Source organism: Haliotis asinina, chromosome 3 (genome assembly GCF_037392515.1).
Source record: "Haliotis asinina isolate JCU_RB_2024 chromosome 3, JCU_Hal_asi_v2, whole genome shotgun sequence".
In the NCBI taxonomy this organism is placed as follows: domain Eukaryota; kingdom Metazoa; phylum Mollusca; class Gastropoda; order Lepetellida; family Haliotidae; genus Haliotis; species Haliotis asinina.
In genome coordinates this window covers 61,324,081-61,345,923 of record NC_090282.1, presented here as the reverse complement: position 1 = coordinate 61,345,923, position 21,843 = coordinate 61,324,081, and the positions used below count along the sequence as shown (strand labels likewise).

At 36.7% G+C, this 21,843-nt stretch overlaps 1 protein-coding gene across 1 annotated transcript in view; it reads right to left on the bottom strand.

Annotated features, from left to right (window-relative positions):
* Positions 1 to 21,843, bottom strand: part of LOC137278277 (sodium channel protein 1 brain-like) — a 66,968-nt gene that overhangs the window by 4,998 nt on the left and 40,127 nt on the right. The window contains exons 11-27 of the mRNA XM_067810517.1: positions 16,495 to 16,591; positions 15,014 to 15,261; positions 14,446 to 14,616; positions 13,888 to 14,078; positions 13,344 to 13,497; positions 12,746 to 12,986; positions 12,307 to 12,410; positions 11,339 to 11,535; positions 11,084 to 11,216; positions 10,493 to 10,666; positions 8,178 to 8,300; positions 6,346 to 6,618; positions 6,104 to 6,157; positions 5,574 to 5,711; positions 4,617 to 4,727; positions 4,086 to 4,356; positions 1,790 to 1,816 (exon numbers count right to left, since the gene is read on the bottom strand). Of these exons, the coding sequence (XP_067666618.1) occupies positions 1,790 to 1,816; positions 4,086 to 4,356; positions 4,617 to 4,727; positions 5,574 to 5,711; positions 6,104 to 6,157; positions 6,346 to 6,618; positions 8,178 to 8,300; positions 10,493 to 10,666; positions 11,084 to 11,216; positions 11,339 to 11,535; positions 12,307 to 12,410; positions 12,746 to 12,986; positions 13,344 to 13,497; positions 13,888 to 14,078; positions 14,446 to 14,616; positions 15,014 to 15,261; positions 16,495 to 16,591 (2,707 nt within the window). The remainder of the gene's footprint in view (positions 1 to 1,789; positions 1,817 to 4,085; positions 4,357 to 4,616; positions 4,728 to 5,573; positions 5,712 to 6,103; positions 6,158 to 6,345; positions 6,619 to 8,177; positions 8,301 to 10,492; positions 10,667 to 11,083; positions 11,217 to 11,338; positions 11,536 to 12,306; positions 12,411 to 12,745; positions 12,987 to 13,343; positions 13,498 to 13,887; positions 14,079 to 14,445; positions 14,617 to 15,013; positions 15,262 to 16,494; positions 16,592 to 21,843) is intronic.

Here is a 21,843-nt window from a genome sequence, read left to right as displayed (position 1 = left end):
GACCACCCAATTCCTTGAGTCACCTCTTATGACAAGCATAGTCATCTTTTGTGGCAAGCATGGGTTGCAGAAGGCCTATTCTACCCCAGATCTTCACAGATCCGAAGTATTCATGAGAGGTCAGTGCTCCCTTAAACAATATTTACTATATTTCATAAAGCAGTTTTTACACTGCTTTCATTGTAAGTGAATATTACTGCCGCAACTATTACATAACGTCAGCGATATCCTTCAAACCATGTCATGTGAAAGACAGGAAGTTGTGACTGAACAGATCACATCAAAGGAGAATGCATTGATAAAAGGCATACCTGGTGCTTATATTTCTTGAACCACTGCTTTACCCCTGGCACTCATTAGAGGCCAGGCGCTCAGATATGGTATATGGTAAATATAAATATAAGTATGGTATTCAAGGTAAATGTATGTAGCCAGTGAATAACCCTTGTATGGACTGGATCATGATACAATGGGGCAGGGTACATCTAAACACCCATGTGCCTCGAACATGTAATGAATATTATAACAGACTTGCAGACAGGGCTAATTTGCAAGTTCATCATAATACGTTATTAATTAAACGGTTGTGGGCTCTGAGGCACATGGGCGGTACAACATGGGCAGTACAACATGGGTGGAGCTAAGCTAGATGTAAATCTACATAAACCCACCATCAACATCAGCAAATACATACAATAACAGCTACAAGAACCAAAACAATTCACCACTCCAGTGCAGTTTTCAATTCAAAAACATTATACAATTCTGATACTTATTCCAAACAAAATTCTTCATTTTAATAATTCATATCATCTTCCCTTCAAAGTCACTAATGTCATGATGACACATAACTTTACAACCATATTTAAAATAAGTAAAATGTTGCGGTTATTTCACAAGAATTGGTTTGTTACATCAAAGTTTTGCACAGAACATCATGATATGTATCATGGAGAAAAAAGCATACATATGGTACCCTTGGTGTATGGTTCTGTTCTAGTAGCTACAGAAACATGGGTAGACATTCAGGTACATGGGTGTATACATGGGTGGACAGTGTAGTTAGACTGAGTGCTCCTGTCAGTAGTAAGGAGGGTCAGGAATTGTGTTCAAATAACTGCCAACATTATGTATGTCAAGTAGAAAACTATGAGAGTATAGGTCATTTGTTTACAACCTGAATTAATTGCTGAAAATTTGGAAGTTGAATCTCCATTTGCACTTGATGAACGGAGAAACACAAAAACCTCATCAAGCAATGATTTTACAAACTACTCGAAAGAAGAAAGGACATCCCAGTTATTTCAAACTGCTATCATGAATCTGTCATGGCATGACTGATTAATTATAATATATGAATAAATCTATTTGTTCTTGGCTTCTTTTAGGTAGTATATAACACTCATAGGTTAACTGAAATTAGTTATGGTATCCTTGAACAAATTACAATCATTCGCTTGGTCTAATGTATTTCAATGCCTGCAGTGTTGATTTGGCAGTAACAAAACACTAAACACAATTCCTGATATACATATATATCAGTGCCCATTATCGTTATTATGTGACTAAAATGTGCAGACGTTGCATTAATGTATCTATATTTAATAAATTGAAAACCATGCTTATGATTTGAGAGTTTACATGAGAAATTTTGATATTGTGCAATCAGATGATTCTACTTTATATACTGGTGACATAGTGCTTGAAGTCTACATTGCCAGCACCAAGTCAGAATCTAGGACAGTCACATGACATGAACTGAGCTACTGATTGGTTGTTGCTAAGTTACCTGACTGTAACTGGCTCACTGTAATATCTAAATAAGAAGATTCATGAAAATTGTAAAACAATGTAATTTGCTGTTGTGTATCATATTTGACTAAATAAGCAATCACATTCAAAAATGAGATCTTAGTTCTAACTACCACCAAACCAAGATCTGAGGAATCCGTCAGTGGCTTTTTCAACCTTTGACCTAACAATGGTATTATGAACAAAAATTGATCCAGTCCGAAAGCAGCTTTCTTAAACAGTAGTAACTTCTAACTGGTAACTTCCTTTCTAGACCATGCTTTGAAAACTATGTTGACAGCTCTAGGAATACCATGTGTTGAACCTTTTCAGGTCTGACCACATTTCTTTGAAGAGGTCGCTCTGCTGTGACCTGTATTCTGACCTGATCAGAGGTGACCTAAAATTTTTGGTCTAATTGGTACCAAGAACTAAGATCTGATCCTAATGAAAATTAAGATGACGATTCTCTGAACACTGAATTAAGAAATTCAAAAGTTTAATATTCATTTTCAAGTTAATTAATTGAAATCTTGGAGAATTTAAATGTTGCACAGCTTCAGAGACAACAGTAAAACTGTTTGAAGTGCTGAAAAAGTAAATCTTTCAATTCAATACCATGAGGAGAATGACTCATTTTTCATATTTTCTTATGTGTAATGCACACTCTAAATAAATATCAATATACAGTTGTGTAGAAGGTCGAGAGCTTTACACACACAGGCAATGTTTTTCAATTATACTCATAGAGCAGAGATGATTTCAACTTTGACCAGAGACCATATAATATATCTATTATATGGTCTCTGATTTGACACAGATCCATCCTAAACTCACTTCTTGAAAATTATTTATCCTGTGTAAGTCTATAGAAATGACATCAAGTGACAAATACTTAGGGCAATGGTCTGTACTAAAGTATCATGTCAACAAATGCTTGCATTCCAAGATGACTCTTGTTGCCCAAGTCTGTTATATCCTCTCACCTAAACTTGGCAAGCGATACAATATTTTGGACTGCATTTATATACAAAATAAGAATTCACTTCAACCTTGCACCTAATAGCAATGATAATATATAGTCATGGGTGCATTATACACAAGAAATTATGGCTATGAAAACCATAGTGTCTGACAACTGGGGGCTGGACAAAACACCTGGATTGCTCATGCATGTGGCCACTTATCTTCCTTTTCAGTGAGACTGTTTACAACACCTAATTCAACAACAACATTTATAACACTCTGCAGATGGATGATATCAGCTAATATAAGCAGGTATATGAATAGGTTATTTTATGGATAAAAGTAATGTATGCAGATATATAGTAATTCTTGGATATATCATACATCCACAAGAGTAGTTGTGTGACTTGGGGCTTAACCTGGCTTTGAACAACATTTCAGTTAAATCCAAGCATGTCAGCTTACTGTGAAGGTAAACCTTCAGCGATGCATGTCTTGATGAAATGTGAATTGTCAAACGGCCATTTGATTCATCCATTTAACACACATCACAGCAGTTGTGCAGGACTATCCAGCTGTACTGGCCAAAGGACACATATCAACAGGAACAAAGTGAGCAAATGTTACACATACTACTACAAATGTAACATAATAAGTCAACCTCATTTTTAAGTGACAGAAAATTGGTTCTGTTCTGTAAAAGGAGTCACAAGTCAAGCTGTTGATGCTCATATCACTTTGGTCTGGAGTATTCTGCAAGTGTGAGGGAACACATGCTACATAGTTCTGCCCTGTACATGTGTAAGCTAATTAAGCTAATCCTGGAACTCAAGTAATGTATATTTAGGATTGAAATCTACTTATCTAATGAATTGAAGCATTTCTACAAATATTGAGTACAATGTACTTTTGGTAAACAACTAGGCATGGATATAGATATGTAACAGTATTGTCCTACACTGATTAGATTGCTCATGATATCATTCTCAGGTTTAAATGGTACAAATTCTCATATACTTACAGGCTGTTGTCATAGAGCTGGTAGATTACAGCGTGTAGCATTCAATAACAGACTGATGACAACTTGCTATTCACAGCTGATCACTATATTAAAACATCCCTAACACTGATGTCTGGTTGCATTATTTCTTATATTATTTACATCAACATATGACAAAATCATGTATTAAAGGTGGTTTTATATAAAAAGGTTGGAACCACTTCTTAAACAAAAAGTGTACTGTTCAAAATAAACTTTCATGTTTTCTGCCTCAATTTGCTACAAAAGCAAGCAAATGTTCATTACATGTCCACATAATAAGTCTCACCTAGGATAGAGAGTATGACAATGATGAAGTCAAAGACGTTCCATGCCTGGCGGAAGTAGTGCCACCGTAGCCCGATAAGTTTCACCATGGCCTCCAGGGTAAAGACAGTCGTGAAGATGATGTTCATGATGTCCAACACCTGAGACACAGCATCTGACTGGTTGTAGTGCTCGATCCCCATCACGATCATGTTCAGAAAGATGATCAGCACTATAGACAACTCAAACTTGTTGCTGATGGACACATCATAGAAGAAGGCTGCAAATTGTTTCTGGAAATGAAGGGATGTAAATGATGTAATATCTTGTTGTTATGTTGGCTATTATTTTTCTGGTGGACACGTCACAGAAGAAGGCTGACAATTGTTAATGCAAAGGCTGGGACTACCATCCACTGTTACTGAGTAATAATGAGTAGAAATAGGAAAGTCAGAAAAGAGAGCTAGGGACAACCAATTAATAGTTTGGTATTGTAATACGACTAATCCATTGTGTGCACATAATTCACAGAAAATGTATGCAGCTGACATACCTTTGGTCTTTTGATGGTTTTCTGAGGTTTCTTGTTGCCAAGCTTCTTAAGAGTGTTGTAGTAGTTGCGCTGACTTGAAGTCAGGAACATGTCCAGGTAGCTGCCTTCATACTACAACATAAACACAATTCATCAATCCATTTGGGATATCTCAGGCAAACAGGTCTACCTAGTGCGTGTGAAGAGAGATGCTGGCAGTCAATATTGCTGTAGGGAGTGAAGTGGCAGCAAATATAGTGCTCAGCACATAGTAAATTATATTTAGTTAGTTATAGTTTTGTAAACTCACTGCAGACTATATCATTTGAGAAGTTTCAAGACGACTGAATTGCTTGTTGGCTGTGCCTATTTAACACCTAACTTGTGTCTCATCTACTTACTGAAAAGCAGGACAAATATACCAACTTTCTGACAGCTTCTGACACATGTTTCTATATTCAAGGACAGAGTCTCATTCAGTGACACATTCTGTATATTTTTAAGTGAACTGACATACATATTCCTTTTACTTATTGCTGCTGCCACTGGAATCGTATTGCATCCTAATCATCCATTCATCTAGTGTGGTCATATACTGATTTAACAATTTACTTCCTACATCTAGGTTAACCTTAAGACATGACATGGGTTATTATTACAACCACTGATTTGCCTAGCTCACTTATGAAATGGGTGCATCTATGGTGCCACCATGGTTTGCAGAACAGTGGAAATGTCAAACGCATGCCAACAATCAGTTATAACAAACTTGAACCCCAAACCCTAATTTTCATGGTTTGTATGTATGTTAATTGTTTAACAGCTGCGTCACTCCAGGCTCTTCCCTTGCCTGAATACACTGTGGTGCAACAGAACACTGTTTCAACAAACATAAAACAAACTTTCTCTCATCTGAATGCTGAGAATACTATTAGCTTACTGCAGTGAGTATCAGACACTATGTGTAAAAAGCCTTACCTTTTTCTTCAGCACATTGAAGTTATCAATGATGACACCAATCAGTAGGTTCAGTGTGAAGAAAGCCCCAAAAATTATGAATCCCACAAAATACAAATAGGCCGCAAAGTTGTTCTCATCCTTTGGCTGGAGATCAATCTGGAATAAGTAAACTTTCTGTAAAACAAATTCAGTCAAACTTAACCAACTGCAAGACCACCATTTCAACTTTTGGTCTCCTTCATGGTCAAATAGGGAACATATGAACAAACAGAAAAAGTAAACCCAATATTTACTATTAATGGATGTAGAATAAATGTGAATTCATTGTTTTCTAGGTTCAAAACACAACAGGGTGGGTCTTATATGTAGCGTGCTGAAAATGTTACTAGATCAACTCAACATCTGAAACAAGGCAATAGATGACAGTTGATATGTATGGACTGTAACATGGGTTTAAATATCACTTCGGATTTTATAAAGTAAAAGTCACAAATAGTCAGCTATTTCAATTTCTAAATATAATACTTTTTAGTGAAGTATTTACTTACACCAGTTGCATCTACAGCATCAATCATGACCTCCATCCATCCTTCAAATGTTGCCTGTCAAAAGAGAAATAAGGGCAATCTTGCATCACTGAGTATTCAGGTAATGGGAGTTGAAGGGTGGGAGTTTGTCATTAAAACTAATGCCATGAGCACTTACGCCATGAGAAGCACAGAAACAAAATGTTGCTGATATTTGGGATCCCATTTTATTTTAATTTTCCAGAAATTACTGTGACACTTACAACTTGAAACAAGGCCAAATAACCCTGTAAGACATTGTCAAAGTTGACATGGGAGTTTCGCCATGAGTAGTTCAGGTGGCTGTTTGCTTCACACTGGCTCCGGTTGGCAATGATGTCTGCATCAATTCTCTCCAAGTTAGCATCCACACACTTGTAAAACTTGCCCGAGAAGAACTGGACACCCATGATACTGAAGATGAGCCAGAACACCAGGCACACAAGTATGACATTCACAATGGCTGGGATGGCCAACATCAGGGCGTTCACCACAATCTGGAACAGCAATGGTCAGTGATATATACTTGTCGAATACCAGTATATGGCTTCTGAATGCATAAGAAATGGCAATGAATGCAAAATGCAAACCACATGAGATTTGATAAAAAGAATAAATACCATCTCAGTCCACAATGAAAGTAGTACTGAATTCAGTAGAAATAATTCTGATGGAGGAGCAGAAGGCATTATTTTTGTTACATTTTATCATTTAGAAAATACAATATGTCACTCTGGCAAACCATCTCCAATGGCAGAAAAGTCTTGTGATGTTAAGCAAGATTACAATCAAACAAGAAGAACAGTCATAAATATCCCCCACATTACCTCCAGTTTCTGTCATACTTCTTGTCATGGAAATGCCAAAAATATTTTATTCAGAATTCCAAAAAACTATTAAAAGGCACCAGTACACCACTAGACCAATCTATGTGTCATGTTTGGTGAAGAAATATTGAACAGTTTTAGAGTTCTGCTCCGGAAAAGATAAATGTACAGGGACGGGGTGCATTTTAAAACCCCTGCAAAACGCGTTGCGGGGGATAACAAAATGTCAACCTACTCTTCAAGGATACAACATCTAAATCCAACTTCACAATCCAGCTTTTCATGATATAAGATAAGCTTAATTGTCCCGGAAGGCAAAACTGCCTTGCTTTCAAGGAGCCAATACAAAGTATATATGACAATAAATAATTTAAAGTATGTATACACAATGTCAAGCTAATCAGAATATAATAATGAAACATGATCAAAATACATGATATAATAATCCCTCGTTCCTCATCATGGATGATCAGCAATACGTAATATAATTGATGGCTGTACAAAATCTAGACAAGACAATGCCTGATACCATAAGCTGTGTTCAACACAATATTGGGATATGATCATGTCCAATCAACCAAGTCTATGAGCCTGACCACTTGATACCTTTAAACCACTCTGATGACAGCCACATCACCTTACCTGAAATCACCACAAATGTGTTAATCTGATGCAAGTCAGAAATGTCCTAGCCTACACAAGTGCCATAGGATTTGCTTACTGATTGGTCTAGAACTTAGTTAGTTGAACCTCAGAAATATGTTCCTTACGAAATGTATCTAGTAACCCAATGTATACAGCTATTTTAGTCCATTTCTGCAACTTGATTTAAGGATGTGCCAACTTATAATGTCCTCAATATCATACAGTATTTTGAGAATAGCATTTTATCTGTTGGTACTTTTATTTTTTCAATTCAAATTGGATCAACATGACATGCAACCTTTCCCCCATATTGTGCATAACACTCAAGCACTTTGTTTCTGTCATTTTATGATTTGTCATTTTACTCTTCTTAACAAGAAATCATTTTGAAAATGTTGTGCTAATATATTTTTTCTACCTTGCATACCAAAAACCATCTCTGTGGCTGTAGAGAAAAGTATTAGTATAGAAAGTAACAAGATATAAAAAGATTCTCCAAGGCAGGAGGATCAAGTGAAAAATCAATAACAAAGAATTTTCCATGGTGTGGATAAAGCCAAGTCAGGTGAGGTGACTCAAGTTACCTTCATTCCCTGCCATCGAGAGATCGCTCTGAGAGGTCGAATTGCTCGTAAGGTTCTCAGTGATCTAAATGCTGCAATATTTGATATTCCCAGAGACTCGGCTATCAAGCTGATGATGGATATCTGAAAGACAAAACATAGTAAGGATAGCGAATGTATTTAAGTGTTCATCACTTAAAAAAACACAATAGCACTGGTACATGATAATAAAAAAAGTCAAAAAAAGTCAAAAAAGAAACTTCACATTCAAGGCACTATAAAAGAACAAGAGATGGTAAGATGGTTAAATCGTTATTATTTCATTACTGAGATCTGTATGATGTACTCGATACACTGACAGTGCCACAATCAGTTCCATTAGGCTACACTGCTGCTCTAAAACATGGGTATACAGAATGTCAAGTCACAATATGGATGTCAAGAATGGAGATTGGCAGCCCGCAACCAATTTCGAATGGTCTGTGAGGACAGTCGACCTCTAAACATCTCAGCCTTGGTTCATGTAGCCGGCACAAATCTATCACATAGGTGACGTAGGACGATTTGACCGTCTTCTGCTTGTGACGTCAGACATGGACGACCTGACCTTGGGTGATCAGAAGTGATGCTAGTTTGTTGTAGACGACCTTGCAAGTCATACACAGTATGACGAGTGCATCCCAATACTCCTGCAATGTCAATAACTGATCTTCCCGCTTGCAACATGCAAATGGCTCATTCACGTTGCACATTTGATAATCGTGGCATTCAAAATACCATTAGAACTGTGTTTTTTCCAGTTCTTGAGGCCAATGCAAACATGTGCAATTGAAGAAAACTTCGATGCGAAGATCACGTGATTGACTGCATATGCAAAACCTGATTTGGCACAAACATCATTTCCATGACGAATGGATCGGTTTTGCTAACGTTTTTCTAGAGTCAAAAGATAGGGATCCCATTTCAGATACATAGATGTATCATCAGAGAAATAAAAAAAAATACATGTTGTGAAGGATCTTTTTGGATTCAGTATATAATAAAGATAGTACAGCCTTTTCTTAATACAACAAGATTTATCAGTCAGTATCATTTACATAAGGCTAAATAGAAAAAGTGAATGTTTCCTGGGCATCAGCACGTCACTTTTATTTGTGAACATAACAATACTGTATTTCTATTTAAAAAAAATAATTTTTACTTGGCTGCGTCCCAGTCATCTATTTGTCTTCTGTATGAATGAGTGTCTGTAAGAATGAGTGTGACTGAATCTACTACTCATTAACATGTGCTCAACTTGCTAAGCTGTATTTCTGAGAGAGAAAAAACAAACAAAAATGTGTTCCTCCCTTGTCACATATTTTTCTATCACCATTTGAAAAAAAAAGTCCTACCGCCCTAGTCACTTTTGAAAAAAAGCAGCCTAACATCATGAGGAAACAGATATAACAACTTGAGAGTGTTACTGGATGGTGAATAATTTTCTGAGCTCCACCTGTCCTGCTAATAATTAGCGAGCATGCTATAAGCAATCTTTGATAAAGCCAGATAGAATCACTTTCATGTTCTGCTAATTGTTTTGATGAATATGCAAATAGACAGAGCCAGAAAATACATAATGCTAACAAAGGTCATTGGGAGTTTCTGTTTGAACTTTTAGAGAACACACTTCAACAATATCCCAGCAAAATCTTGAGAATGAAAAATGTACCAGATGAATGAGTGATTGATATTATGAACAATGTCCAACACTGTCAGATTTTGGTGACAAGTGATTAATTAAGTCACTATTCTGGATCCATCAAGAGGAATGATAGTTCATGTATGCCTGGTAGGTTACTGAGGACCTATTTTCACATTGGCTGCTGCCATAAATAAAAAAAACACAACTATTGTCAGGCACACAGACCACACATTAAATAATCCTGCAAAATCTGTAGGTTCTCAGAACAAGACTAAAGTAAATACACTGACACAGCCTTTGGAACAAATAGACAACCGATGATGTTACATGACTAAACATATGACTTAGAAGCAGATCCTTATCAGCAAAATAATCAATTTTTTTTACAGAAGCGAGTTTTGTATTCTGCTTATTACTCTCGAGCGCGAATTGATAGAATCTGCAACTACTCTGCCTACCATCTGATGATTCTCAGCTTTCCGTGAGTCATGCAGGGTCTAGTATCATTGAGACAGCGGCATTAGTATTGTGACGTCAGAACTGTGAATCATTATAACGTCATACGTCTAGCGGCATTACACTTGTGTAATATTGACATAAAAATATTACACTGCAGTATCTTCTATATGAGAGTAATATAGTAGATCCTTACCAGCACAATGCAGAAGTCCAGTATGGTCCAAAAACTTGTAAAATACTTGTGCAAGCCATAGCCAAACATCTTTATCAACATCTCAATTGAGAAGAGAATACAGAAAATGATGTTCAGATAATACAGAGCCAATTTCAGTGAAGGCTTCTCATCAAGAGTCACATCCTCAAATGCCTGAAAATAAACAACACTCGGCAAATGAGTCTGCACATTGGAGAAGCTTGATAAACTAATTGAAATGGGTTTTACTGAAAAATGTCGGATGGATATTTAGACAGAAAAGGATGGAGATTTATACGTCATGAATAATTATGTCTGCAAAAACACCATTATTCGGTTGCTCCATTCAAATGGATTAAACTGCACATTAAACAGTCAAATATAAAGTACATCTCACAAAAACTCCTTCACTTCGCGTAACGCCACCCATCCCCGAAATATTACAGCGTTGGTCACTATGAGACTTTCAGAATGAACTGTTGAATCCACATCATCAATGTTTAGACAATAAAATCGAAACAGTTCAGTAAAATGATAAGAACCATTGATGCAATAATATAGATGTACATTTTTAACAAAACTAACACTCACCAGTGTAATGCTACTTGCAAAGATGGTGAGTAGAACAGCTGTCTCAAATACTTTGTTATCAGCAACTTTCACCAAAAACTTCCGCATGCTGTACCACCGTGATGGCTTATCATATTTTGACAACCAGGGCATCCTGCATCCAAATGCAGAGTGGTGTAAGAATGGCATATGTATAGATATTAAATGTAATGATTACATACTTGTCATAAACATATTGTACATATAATTGTATAGGTTTTCTTTCTTATAACCTACCTTTTAGACAGGATTTGGGGCATGCAGTTGTGCACCACAATTTCATTGTTCTTCTTCAGCGAGGATGCAGTGTCTCCGAGAGCAAGACCATCTTCATCTTCACCATTCTTCCTCCTCGCAGCCTCTGCTTGACGTGCCTCCTCAAAGCTTGAAAACTGAGCCCTCTTTTGAGAGGTATCAAACGCTGCTTGGGCCTCCTGACAAACAGGACAGACACTATGTAATAATGAACATTCACTAAGCAGTAGTGTTAAGGAATTCAATATTACTCTTACAGTAATGTACTGCAAATTATGTGTTGGGAATTGGTTGAAATCTCACAATTGATGATTGCCTCATTACCCACAATCATCCAAAACAAACTGTTAGCATCATTTAGCATCAGATTTACCTATCCAGGTTGTCATTGCAGATAAGCATAACATGATGCAACTTGCTACTTTAAAGTGATGACTAACATATACATAAACATCCTGGAGTCTTCAAGAAATATTCAGTCATGACTTTTCAGTTAGTGAAGTGAGTTTTCTAAAAAATAAACACATGGAAGGACCTGGCATTGTTGAAGATAGGTTCCATCATCAAGTGTTTCAGAGACTAAAACAGTAGTTCCAAAATCATTAGGGCTCAGTTATGAGAAACTGTGATTGATTGTTTGGTAATTGCAACCAACCTTTGATAATTTCAACACTACTACTGCGAATACAGAGCTGAACAGAAATATAGGAACACAGGGTAACCCAGAGGTTGAAGTAGTCATTCATAACAAAATGTCTAGGTTTGATGTGTGAAATCCATGCTGTCCCTTAACAAGAATTTGGTGGGCTGAGTGTGGCTTTGAATCATCCTCCACTACACCAGACCACATAGGAAACTTTTCCTGCATAAATTATATCAGGTAACAAAATAGCCCTTTACCAAACAGTTTGGTACTATTTCTGTCCTGTCTGTTCTATTCAAAATCTTACCTTTACATTTTTGCCTTTGACAGACCCATTTGACTGTGTTTTCTTTGAGTCCTCAGATTTATTAGTTACTCCATTGGTAGAAGGTTTGGCCTCAGAATCAGCATCTTAAACATATAATACAGGTCTCATCACCACCAGGAAATACAAACAACAATTTTCTTGTCCTTCAGACATCTATGCATTAAGATCCAATCATCTGACTATAGCCACTAATTCAAATATGATACTTTGACTAGTAAGTTAATACTGGTCGACAACATGAACAACATTCTCTACTGAAAGGGATGCAAAAGACAATTTAGGTCTGGTTCATAAAAAACTGTGCACTGAAACCTTTCCTAAAAGTAGTTACTATTAACTTGCCATTCCTAATGTTCATAAAAAGCACTCCAGCACACAAACAGCTTCATATGGTATAAAACAATAATCTCCAACTCACTCTTTACTTCCTTCCCATTTTCATCAATATCTATCACATTTGTGGATTCTTCCTCTGATGCCTTGCCATTCTTCTTGGGTTCTATTGAATTTATGTTCTTGCCAAGGCAGCAACAACAAAGACTTTTGATTCTCTGCCATGCCAGCTTTAGTCGAGATTCTTCCTGGTTTGTTTCTTTGTGCTTGCGAATGGAGTCAGTAGCAAATGCATTTAGTAACAGAGCCAAGAACAGATTCAGGACCTGGAATATCAAGAATTGTTATTTGTTAGAAATTCATTTCTGACTGTCCAGGTGACCTTAAATATCATTACATATATTTAATGTTATATTATTTGCTTGTCACATCACAGTTGATAGTTTACATGCTGTTAAAAAAATTGTTTATTTACATGTCTTAGTAGTGGAGTGTACAGGAATTCACACAGTAAATAGTCTAGCTAACTACAAGATTTAAAGAACACCCATCTATAGTCTGCTGTGAGGCAACAACCTGGAGCTTTTCCCTATTTTTAAGATGTAGGTAGTTTTGAACATATTACAAGCTTTCTCATGTAATACGCATTGTGCATAAGAAGCTTCTCATTGTTTCAAACTTACGATGAAGTAGCCAAGCACAAGAGCAGGCAGGAAGACCACCATACAGAGTTCATTGTTGGCTTTCATGCAGGCCCAAAGCGGCTCAATCCATTCTCCACACAGTACACGGAATATCATCATCAGAGCATGTTGAATGTTGTTAAAATTCCATCTCCTGTAAAGGAAAAATAATGCAGACTGTAGATGAGATTCATACATGACTCTTGTTCTGATCTTGTACAACTGCAAGCATTTAATGCACATCCTACCTGATATGAGGAGCAAGTTTCTGAGCAAGTGATTATATGTTATATTTACACAAAATAATTACATCATTTTGGTTGTCATCTAGCTAGAAACCAATATGTCAGTAAGGGTATTCCAGCTATGTCACATCAACCTTAGAGTAACTGAGAATGGTTCAGACATCCAAGTGGTTGATAGCATGAGATTCTATCCATAAAGCCATGTGACCAATAATGAGACAGGTCTCTAGCGTATCCAAGAATACCAGGATATATTCTGCCCTTGAACATTCATGCCACTAATTTATAATACAGCTTACGGTGGAGGGTCAGGAGCAAACTTTTCTGGTGTGTAGGTTGACATAAATAACTGTAGGCCTGTTACAGCAAAGATGTAGATAATGATAGCCAGCACAATGGTTAGGTTTCCAAGGGCACCCAGAGTGCTCAAGATGATTGACAGCAGTATCCTCATCGTTGGCCATGACTGTGCAAGCTTGAACACCCTGAGCTGTAGGTATACAAACATGAACTAGTATGCAACAGAAATAACACAATGTCACAAGTTAACTGTCTCTAACACTATGAATTATTTCAAAATGACAATTAGAAGTTTCTTATACAGTGAATTATTTCATAAAACAAGTAAATATTTTCTTTAGAATTGTACAGAATAGCCAGTATACTGTGATGGACATTTCAAACAACACATACTGTAAAATTTTTTCTGTGTTTTGGTACAGCGGGTAAACAAATAAGAATGAGAAGTTTTATAACCATTAACAATGTTTCCTCTAAAATCTACAAACAAGTTCAGTATAAACGGCAAAAACGCAGCTCCATTTGTATTGAATAATGTATGCATTTGAAAAACTTACCAATCTGAATGTCCTAAAGACAGACAGACCATCCACTTCTTCAAATCCTAAATCTATGATACTGGCAACCACTATGAGCAGATCAAAGATATTCCAGCCACTCTTAAAGTAATACTTGTTGAGAGCATACAGCTTCAAAACTGCTTCAAGAATGAAGATAGCAGTAAACACCTGAAATGACATATTCAGGACATAATGGATTGCAATCACAGGTATCCTCATATTCATGTTGTTGGATAAAATAATTGTCTCTCTGTTTGTTGTAGGATTCCGAAATCAAGGATTCATTCTGGCTGTAAATATATCAGTCTTGGCCAGACAAATCAGTGACTGACACTATCAGTAGTGTCATACCATGTCAGTTTTGAAATGAAGTAACAAATGTTAATGAGGGTGACACTCAAAACAAGAAAGATGGTAACTGACAAAGCACTCTAACCATGGGGGAACTCACAGAACCCAAACAATGCCAATAATCTTGCAACAATGACAAATGCTTCAGAATGCCAAAGACCCATGTTGAGCCACTGAAAAAAAATAATAATACAAGTAGTTTAATAAGACTCACATAATTTGCAACTTTGATGAGGACATCCATCTGTTCTGACTGCCCATGCTGCTCCAGGGCCATGATGATTGTGTTGAGGATAATACTGAGGGTGATGAACAGATCAAAGAGGGGGTCACTGATGAAGGCATACACCATGCCCTCAGTGCGGAGCAGGGGTATGAAACACTTGCAGCAGCTACGGCAACAGCTGCAGTTTCTGTCCACAAGTTCGTTTGGGCCGGGAATAACATCAGGGTCTTCATCCGCTGTCATAGAGTTAAATACCTGAACCTTGTAGCAATGATTTAACCTGCACTTCATTCTAAACATATTTTACAAAAAAAAATCACATGATTACTCAGAAAAAAAATTCTAACTCTTCCCTCTTCTCTTCAAACCAATACATCACGCTGCAATGCAGAGAATTCGAAATGAATGCTACACTTTACAAGAAGTTGTTGTAAAGTGAACTCTCTTGAAACAATAGAATAAGTTTCTAGTTACACTGTCACAAGTATGATCTTCCTGAATCCTGAATTAGGGCACTGTCAGCTGTATTTACATCCTTAACAGTTATCATTAATCATTTGGAAAGAAGGCTTTTGGGAATAATGGGCTCGTGATTACCAGGATTTTCTTACACTTTTTTGACAGAGAGGAGCTATACACCTTTTTTCACTTCCTGTGATAGGAATATGCGTTAAATACCCCCCACAGCTGATTGAAATGGGTGATCAGGTTCCCTTAATCCATGGCCTTGCAGAGCATGTGCATAGTGTCACTGTGGATCATTGCTGACACTGCAAACCAATGTTCAACAGGCTTACCTATATTGTGTATTGTAATGTCATTTTATGACTGTTGAGTTACCTGAATATCTTTCTAAAAGGAGCAACCAATCATGAATATTTTCAAACAATGCCGATAAGCTGTTGATGTATGTATTCCTATAGAGCTATGTTTTTGAAGACTGTCAAAACAGATGTTTGCATTTTTTGAACTACATGATTTCTGCTGACATACTTTGTCATTGTGAAGCACAAGATAATAATCTTTCTGGTAATATGAATAATCTGTGTTGGTCCCCAAACCTCATACTTGTGTTACAAGACCTCCAGGTCCTCGTTAACAATTGCATCAGGTTCCACTCCAAAATACAACCAGTTTGAACACCTCAATTACCAGATCTAGTTACATTAAGCTGCTTTACAGGGCACTGAGGAGGACATTATTTCACATGTGTGATAATGCTTACTGACAGGTGAGGGATTAGTTTCAATGTGGATATTTTTTAAAGGTTGATATACATCATCAGATTCAAAGTAAAAGCCTCATTCATTAGGAGTTCATGATTGCTTTTAGTATGGCCTTTCTCTCCTTTTGTTTTGAACTGGACTGCATTTGCCCAAAAGTTCTTAGTTTTGCGGAATTCAATAATGGAATATAAGTACAATCACAGTCAACACCATTACTATACAAAATAGTATTGGAATAAGTACCTCTGATTATAACAACACTTGTCTCTTTGTTCTCTGCAAGACTGTTGAGTTCACTTATGGTGGATTCCCTCTCAAGTATCACTCCTGATGAAGACACCTACACAACAAAACAATGCTGTTACTATACAAACAGGTAAGTATCTGTACAATAGTTTGAGCTCAATAGTCCTTTCACTCTGGACAGAAGCGGAATACTTCAAGGGGCACTACTATATCACACACAGACACATAAAAAGTTCTGAAAAAATGTAATCTATCTTATCCAGTCTAACATGATTGTTATCAGTTATCCAAATATTTTCTTCTTGTTTTGTTAGACTCTTGCAGGGATTGAGAAAGGCAAGGGCCATGACCATTTTGCATATTAGAATAAAAAATGGCTCATTAAAATTAAGAAGTTTATTATTGATACAAGGGCAATGGCTCATCCTAAATTCATATAATGGCTAATAATCCTGACACCAGTCCACTGTTAAAGCTTCCTATCCCAATCCCTGCTCTTATTTGAGATCACACTCAGCAACATATATGCTGTATATACTATAAATACTATGACACAAGTCTGTAAATAATTAAGTGTGGAGCAGGCAATCCAATGACTGACATTGTGGGCAACCATCTACATGCAGTCATCACAGTCATTACCATGTCTCCATGTCTAGCATGTTTTGTTAAGGACCAGTGAAAAATGGTGGTCCAGAGTAAGTAGGAACAGCTCAAAATCAGCGAAAGACTTCAAACTCAAAGCAAAACGTGTTAACAATGGCCTCATTTGCGTGTTCAGTCAGCGACACTTGGATATCACAGTATTTAGAGGCTACAATATCCCATTGTATTAACTCACAGACAAAACTTAATTCATAGAACATGCTGCATCATACATCAATCAAAATAGTTCCTCAAGGCAAATGAGAGCAGTGTCCTAACTTCCAAACCAGCCACCACAATGTGCAAAACTAGAACTAATTTGGTCCCTTTCACTTCACATCAAATGAAGACAGTCAAATAATTACATGGAGGTAGATTGAACTTTAAACAATGAATGTTTCCTCTGAACACTGGCTTTCCTAACCAACACCATTGTTTGATTAAGTCAATATTTTATAAAGTCAATGAAATATTAATTCAGCTACAGAACAACCAGACCCAATACCCGACTTACACGACCTAAGATTGTGTAACATGTATGTCATGTCATTTACCTGACAAAGCAACATGGCTGTATCAATATTGGTAAAATATGATTTGTTTCAAAACAAAACATACAATACAGTACCTACAACATACACATCCTTGTTGCATTTCAGTAATGAACATTTAAAAAACAATAAATTAATGTATAGTTTGCACCTTCTGCCCCTATTTCCCAGGAGAATACATGACTTACTAAAGCATACTGCACTCAGATACAGGGTATCTGACAGAGTATTGATTGTATGTGTGTACATGAAATGGCAAGGACAACAAGTCTTCATAATTCAGTATTTAATTGTATTCACCTGGCCCACATATGTACGTAGTGTGACCAATGATTATTTTCTAAGAGGTAGATCAAATCCTCACAAAGACATCACAGAGATCAGACAAGTGTAAATTTGCCTCTTTCAAACAGTGAGTGTACACTACAAATCCCTCAAATGGAAACAATGCCTATCTAGGGAATACCATTATTGATCTGCAACTGTTGAGACAACAAATACTCATAAACACTGATGCTTCCCACTCCATCTGACACAGTGTTGTTGGTGAATGAGAGGGCTATTAGATACCCTTAGAATTAATCCTTTAGCCTTGTATTCTCAATAAGAATTATTAACTTATGACTAACAGCCTTCAATTCTGTAAAAACAAATGATGTATCAAAATTGAATTTCTGCCATTGTTTAGAATAGTAAACTGGTGTATTGCACAAGGAACACAGGTGGCCCAGTCATACATGGCACCAAAATAACTGTACAAGTTATTGTGACTTTGAATAGGTATTTTCCCAGTTATGTTTCTAACATTTGTCCCCCATCATACTGGAACTTGTGGGTTTCACCAAAGCAGTAGATATCAGAACGTGTGTGTGTGTGTGCGTGCGTGCGTGCGTGCGTGCGTGCGTGCGTGCGCGCGCGCGCGTGTGTCTGTGTCTGTGTGTGTCTGTGTGAGTGAAATATGTAGTCTACGAAAAAGTCACCTATGCTTTTAGGAGCAATTTGAAACACTGACTACACTCCCATTTCATCAACTCCAGATATATCATATCAGATTTTCATCCCTGTTTTCCTAATTACCAAACACATCATCTCACATGAGTGAAAAAAAAAGAACATTGCCTCCAAGAACCTACAAAGAAAATCATTTAGTATGTTACCTTACGTTTTTCCTAGATGGAATAAACCAGATTTATATTCCTGAAAGACACCCATATTTCAACGAAATCACATGTCAGCATTTATGTAGAAGCCTTCAACAGTTTCCTTGAAAAAGACTGTGTCTGTGTGCCTGTGTGTGTGTCTGTGTGTGCGTGTGCGTGTGTGTCTGTGTGTGTGTCTGTGTCTGTGTGTGTCTGTGTCTGTGTTGGCTCTGTTTGCCAGCTATTCTGTCCCTTTGGTGCCAATGCCAAAACAAACCTCTAACTCTTGACACAATGAACTGATCTCTTGGTGTTTGTTGTCCCAGAAGTTGACTTGATGCCAAGCTTAAGCCATGATAAATTGATAATGAGATCTCAACTCTCCTACCGATCCATTGTGGTAACAAACCCTGACAACCACTTGTCACACCTGTCTTTTAACCTAAAAGATGGCTTGTTCAGAAATGTAGGGAATAATTCACAGAAAAATACTTAAAAACGTTTAAAAGACTTCCCAGACAAGAGGATTTATGTAATGACCTATTACTTTTGACCTCAGAGCCCTGAACAATGACCAATCTGTGAGTGGGTGAGTTATAAATACCTCCTTAAACAGTATATTTCAGATATGTTGTGTCTGTCAGAGCCATCTTAGCAGGGAGACTATATACAGAGGGAAAGGGTCATAATGTAACCAGTGTAGCTAATATGGTGGCAGCTCAAAAAAAATTAGTATTTAAGATTGAACTCAGTTTATTTTCAAGAGCTGATTAAATTCCCTGAGTGTTGTGACAACTGAAAACCTACATGTACAAGATGAGATAACTATTTTGTCACGTCAGATTAAGTCAAATAATTGTTATTAGTGTTAGTATTAGGACAGTAGATTTGTAGTAAAGTTTCAAGTCAGTATGTTATAGCTCATTGGCTTCCATTCCCGATTCACCATGCAGATAGACAAAATTGTGTCGATAAAAACTTCTTTCACACATTCGTTTAATTTCTAGAAGGTAAACATACCTTTAGTTGAAAGGTATTTGAAATTAACAGTCATAGTTTTATGACTTAAAACAATGGTTACGGTGTATTTGAGGTGTGTGAAAAATATGACATATCACCAATCTGTTCTGATCTGCCACTGAAATACTACAAAGTGTTTCTAGTTATTGCTTCAAAAACATCTTTCACCTACACCTTTATTTCTTATGAGGGAAATATCCTATCAGGTAAAATGTGTTTGCAAGTGATAGTTATAGTTTTGTGATCTAAACAACAAGTTAGGGTGTATTTGAGGTGTGCGAAAAATGTGACATATTGTTGATTTGATGTGATCAGCCACTGACATACTACACTGCATTGTTTGAGTGTTTCTAGTTATTATTCTAAAACTTCTTTCACACAGCTTTCATTTTTATCAGTGAAATATACCATCAGGTGAAAGGTGTTTGCAAGTAATAGTGATAGTTTTATGATTTTAGAAACATTGTTTGGGTGCATGTGATGTGTATGAAAAATATGACATATCACCCATCTGATCTGATCTGCCATTGGATGTTTGTGATGATTGAGGGTTATAGTTCTATAACTTCTTTCTTTCTTGTTGATCTTATTATTTGACAAAGGTGAAAACAAGTGCAGTGCATACTTTTCCATGATCTTTCTGAATACTTTGTCCCACTGATAATCTCTGATGTTAACAAATCAAGAACTTATCAAAATCAGAAGTTTTCTGACATTGACATTTTCCCCAAATTTGTGTTCAAACACAAACTTATTGTTGCTGCAAAATCAGGTTTCCTCATTAGGATCAAGGATCAAGGATTTCAAATTTGTTATGAGCAGATCCTAGCAGAGCGAAGGGACACAACCCTTCACACATGCATATGACCACTGCACCCATGCAACTCTGAAGAAAGGAGAGCATTAGAAGCACGGTGGTCCAAAATACGGGCAACAAAATCATGATAACTGGTACTTTCAAACTTATCAGACAAACCTTATATGCCTTTCCCTAATTAATGGACACATTTAAAACAACAATGGAGAGAAGAAACATAGAGGGAAAGTAGATGTATGCATGGTTACAAAATACAAGCACTGACAAAACATTCAAATACACAACACCACTGGTAAAATGCAGTCAAGTATAAATACGTTCTTGCCAATGAAATGAATTGTTTTATGCAATATATATATGCTTAAGGTTTGACATTTGTATCAATCCCTCACTATCAACAAAGTTAACATTAATCAAATTCAGCACAGATAAATGAAAAAATATACAAACCATCGGTATCCCATTTAATTAAAATATTTGTGTGTGTGTGTCTGTCTCTGTCCAGTTGAAAAACAATGAGGTACAAAAGTAATATTGATTGTATTAGCCTCTCTGCAAACTATTACTGTTTTGAGAAAATGTGGAGTGGGAGTAGGATGTTGGTTAGTGCAACACAGTGGAGACTGCTACATGCCAGATCACACACAACGAACACATCCCACAAAGCAACACAGAGGTGTACTCACTTTCAAAAATCCCTGCAAATTGTACAAAACTCTTTCAGTTAATTAGTCTACCAAATGATTATATTTTATCCTCATTTGCATGTAGTTTGTTGTGGACTGTTACGGTCCTGGGAACACATTCATACGACTTCCCCATGTTCTAGCATGCTGCCACTGCAATTCAATCACAAGTTAGCTTGTCCATGCATACAACATCAGTTAAGCATTGTGATGTTTGCAGTTTACCATTATATCTAGAAGCCCCGCACAGATATCTTGTGTAACTGTATATTGCAAAATGTCTACATTTTGTTTACATCTGCAGAAATATTAAGAACATTGAAATATTTTCCTGATGCACTTTATTTTGAGGGCCAACAATACACTGCCTGATATTCTTTATTCTGTATTGATTTTTAACAACTGGCAAAATATGTACTTATCTGTAATTGAGTAGTGTAAAACCATTAAGTCAGCTATGTCATGTGACCATTTATTTATGGCACCTC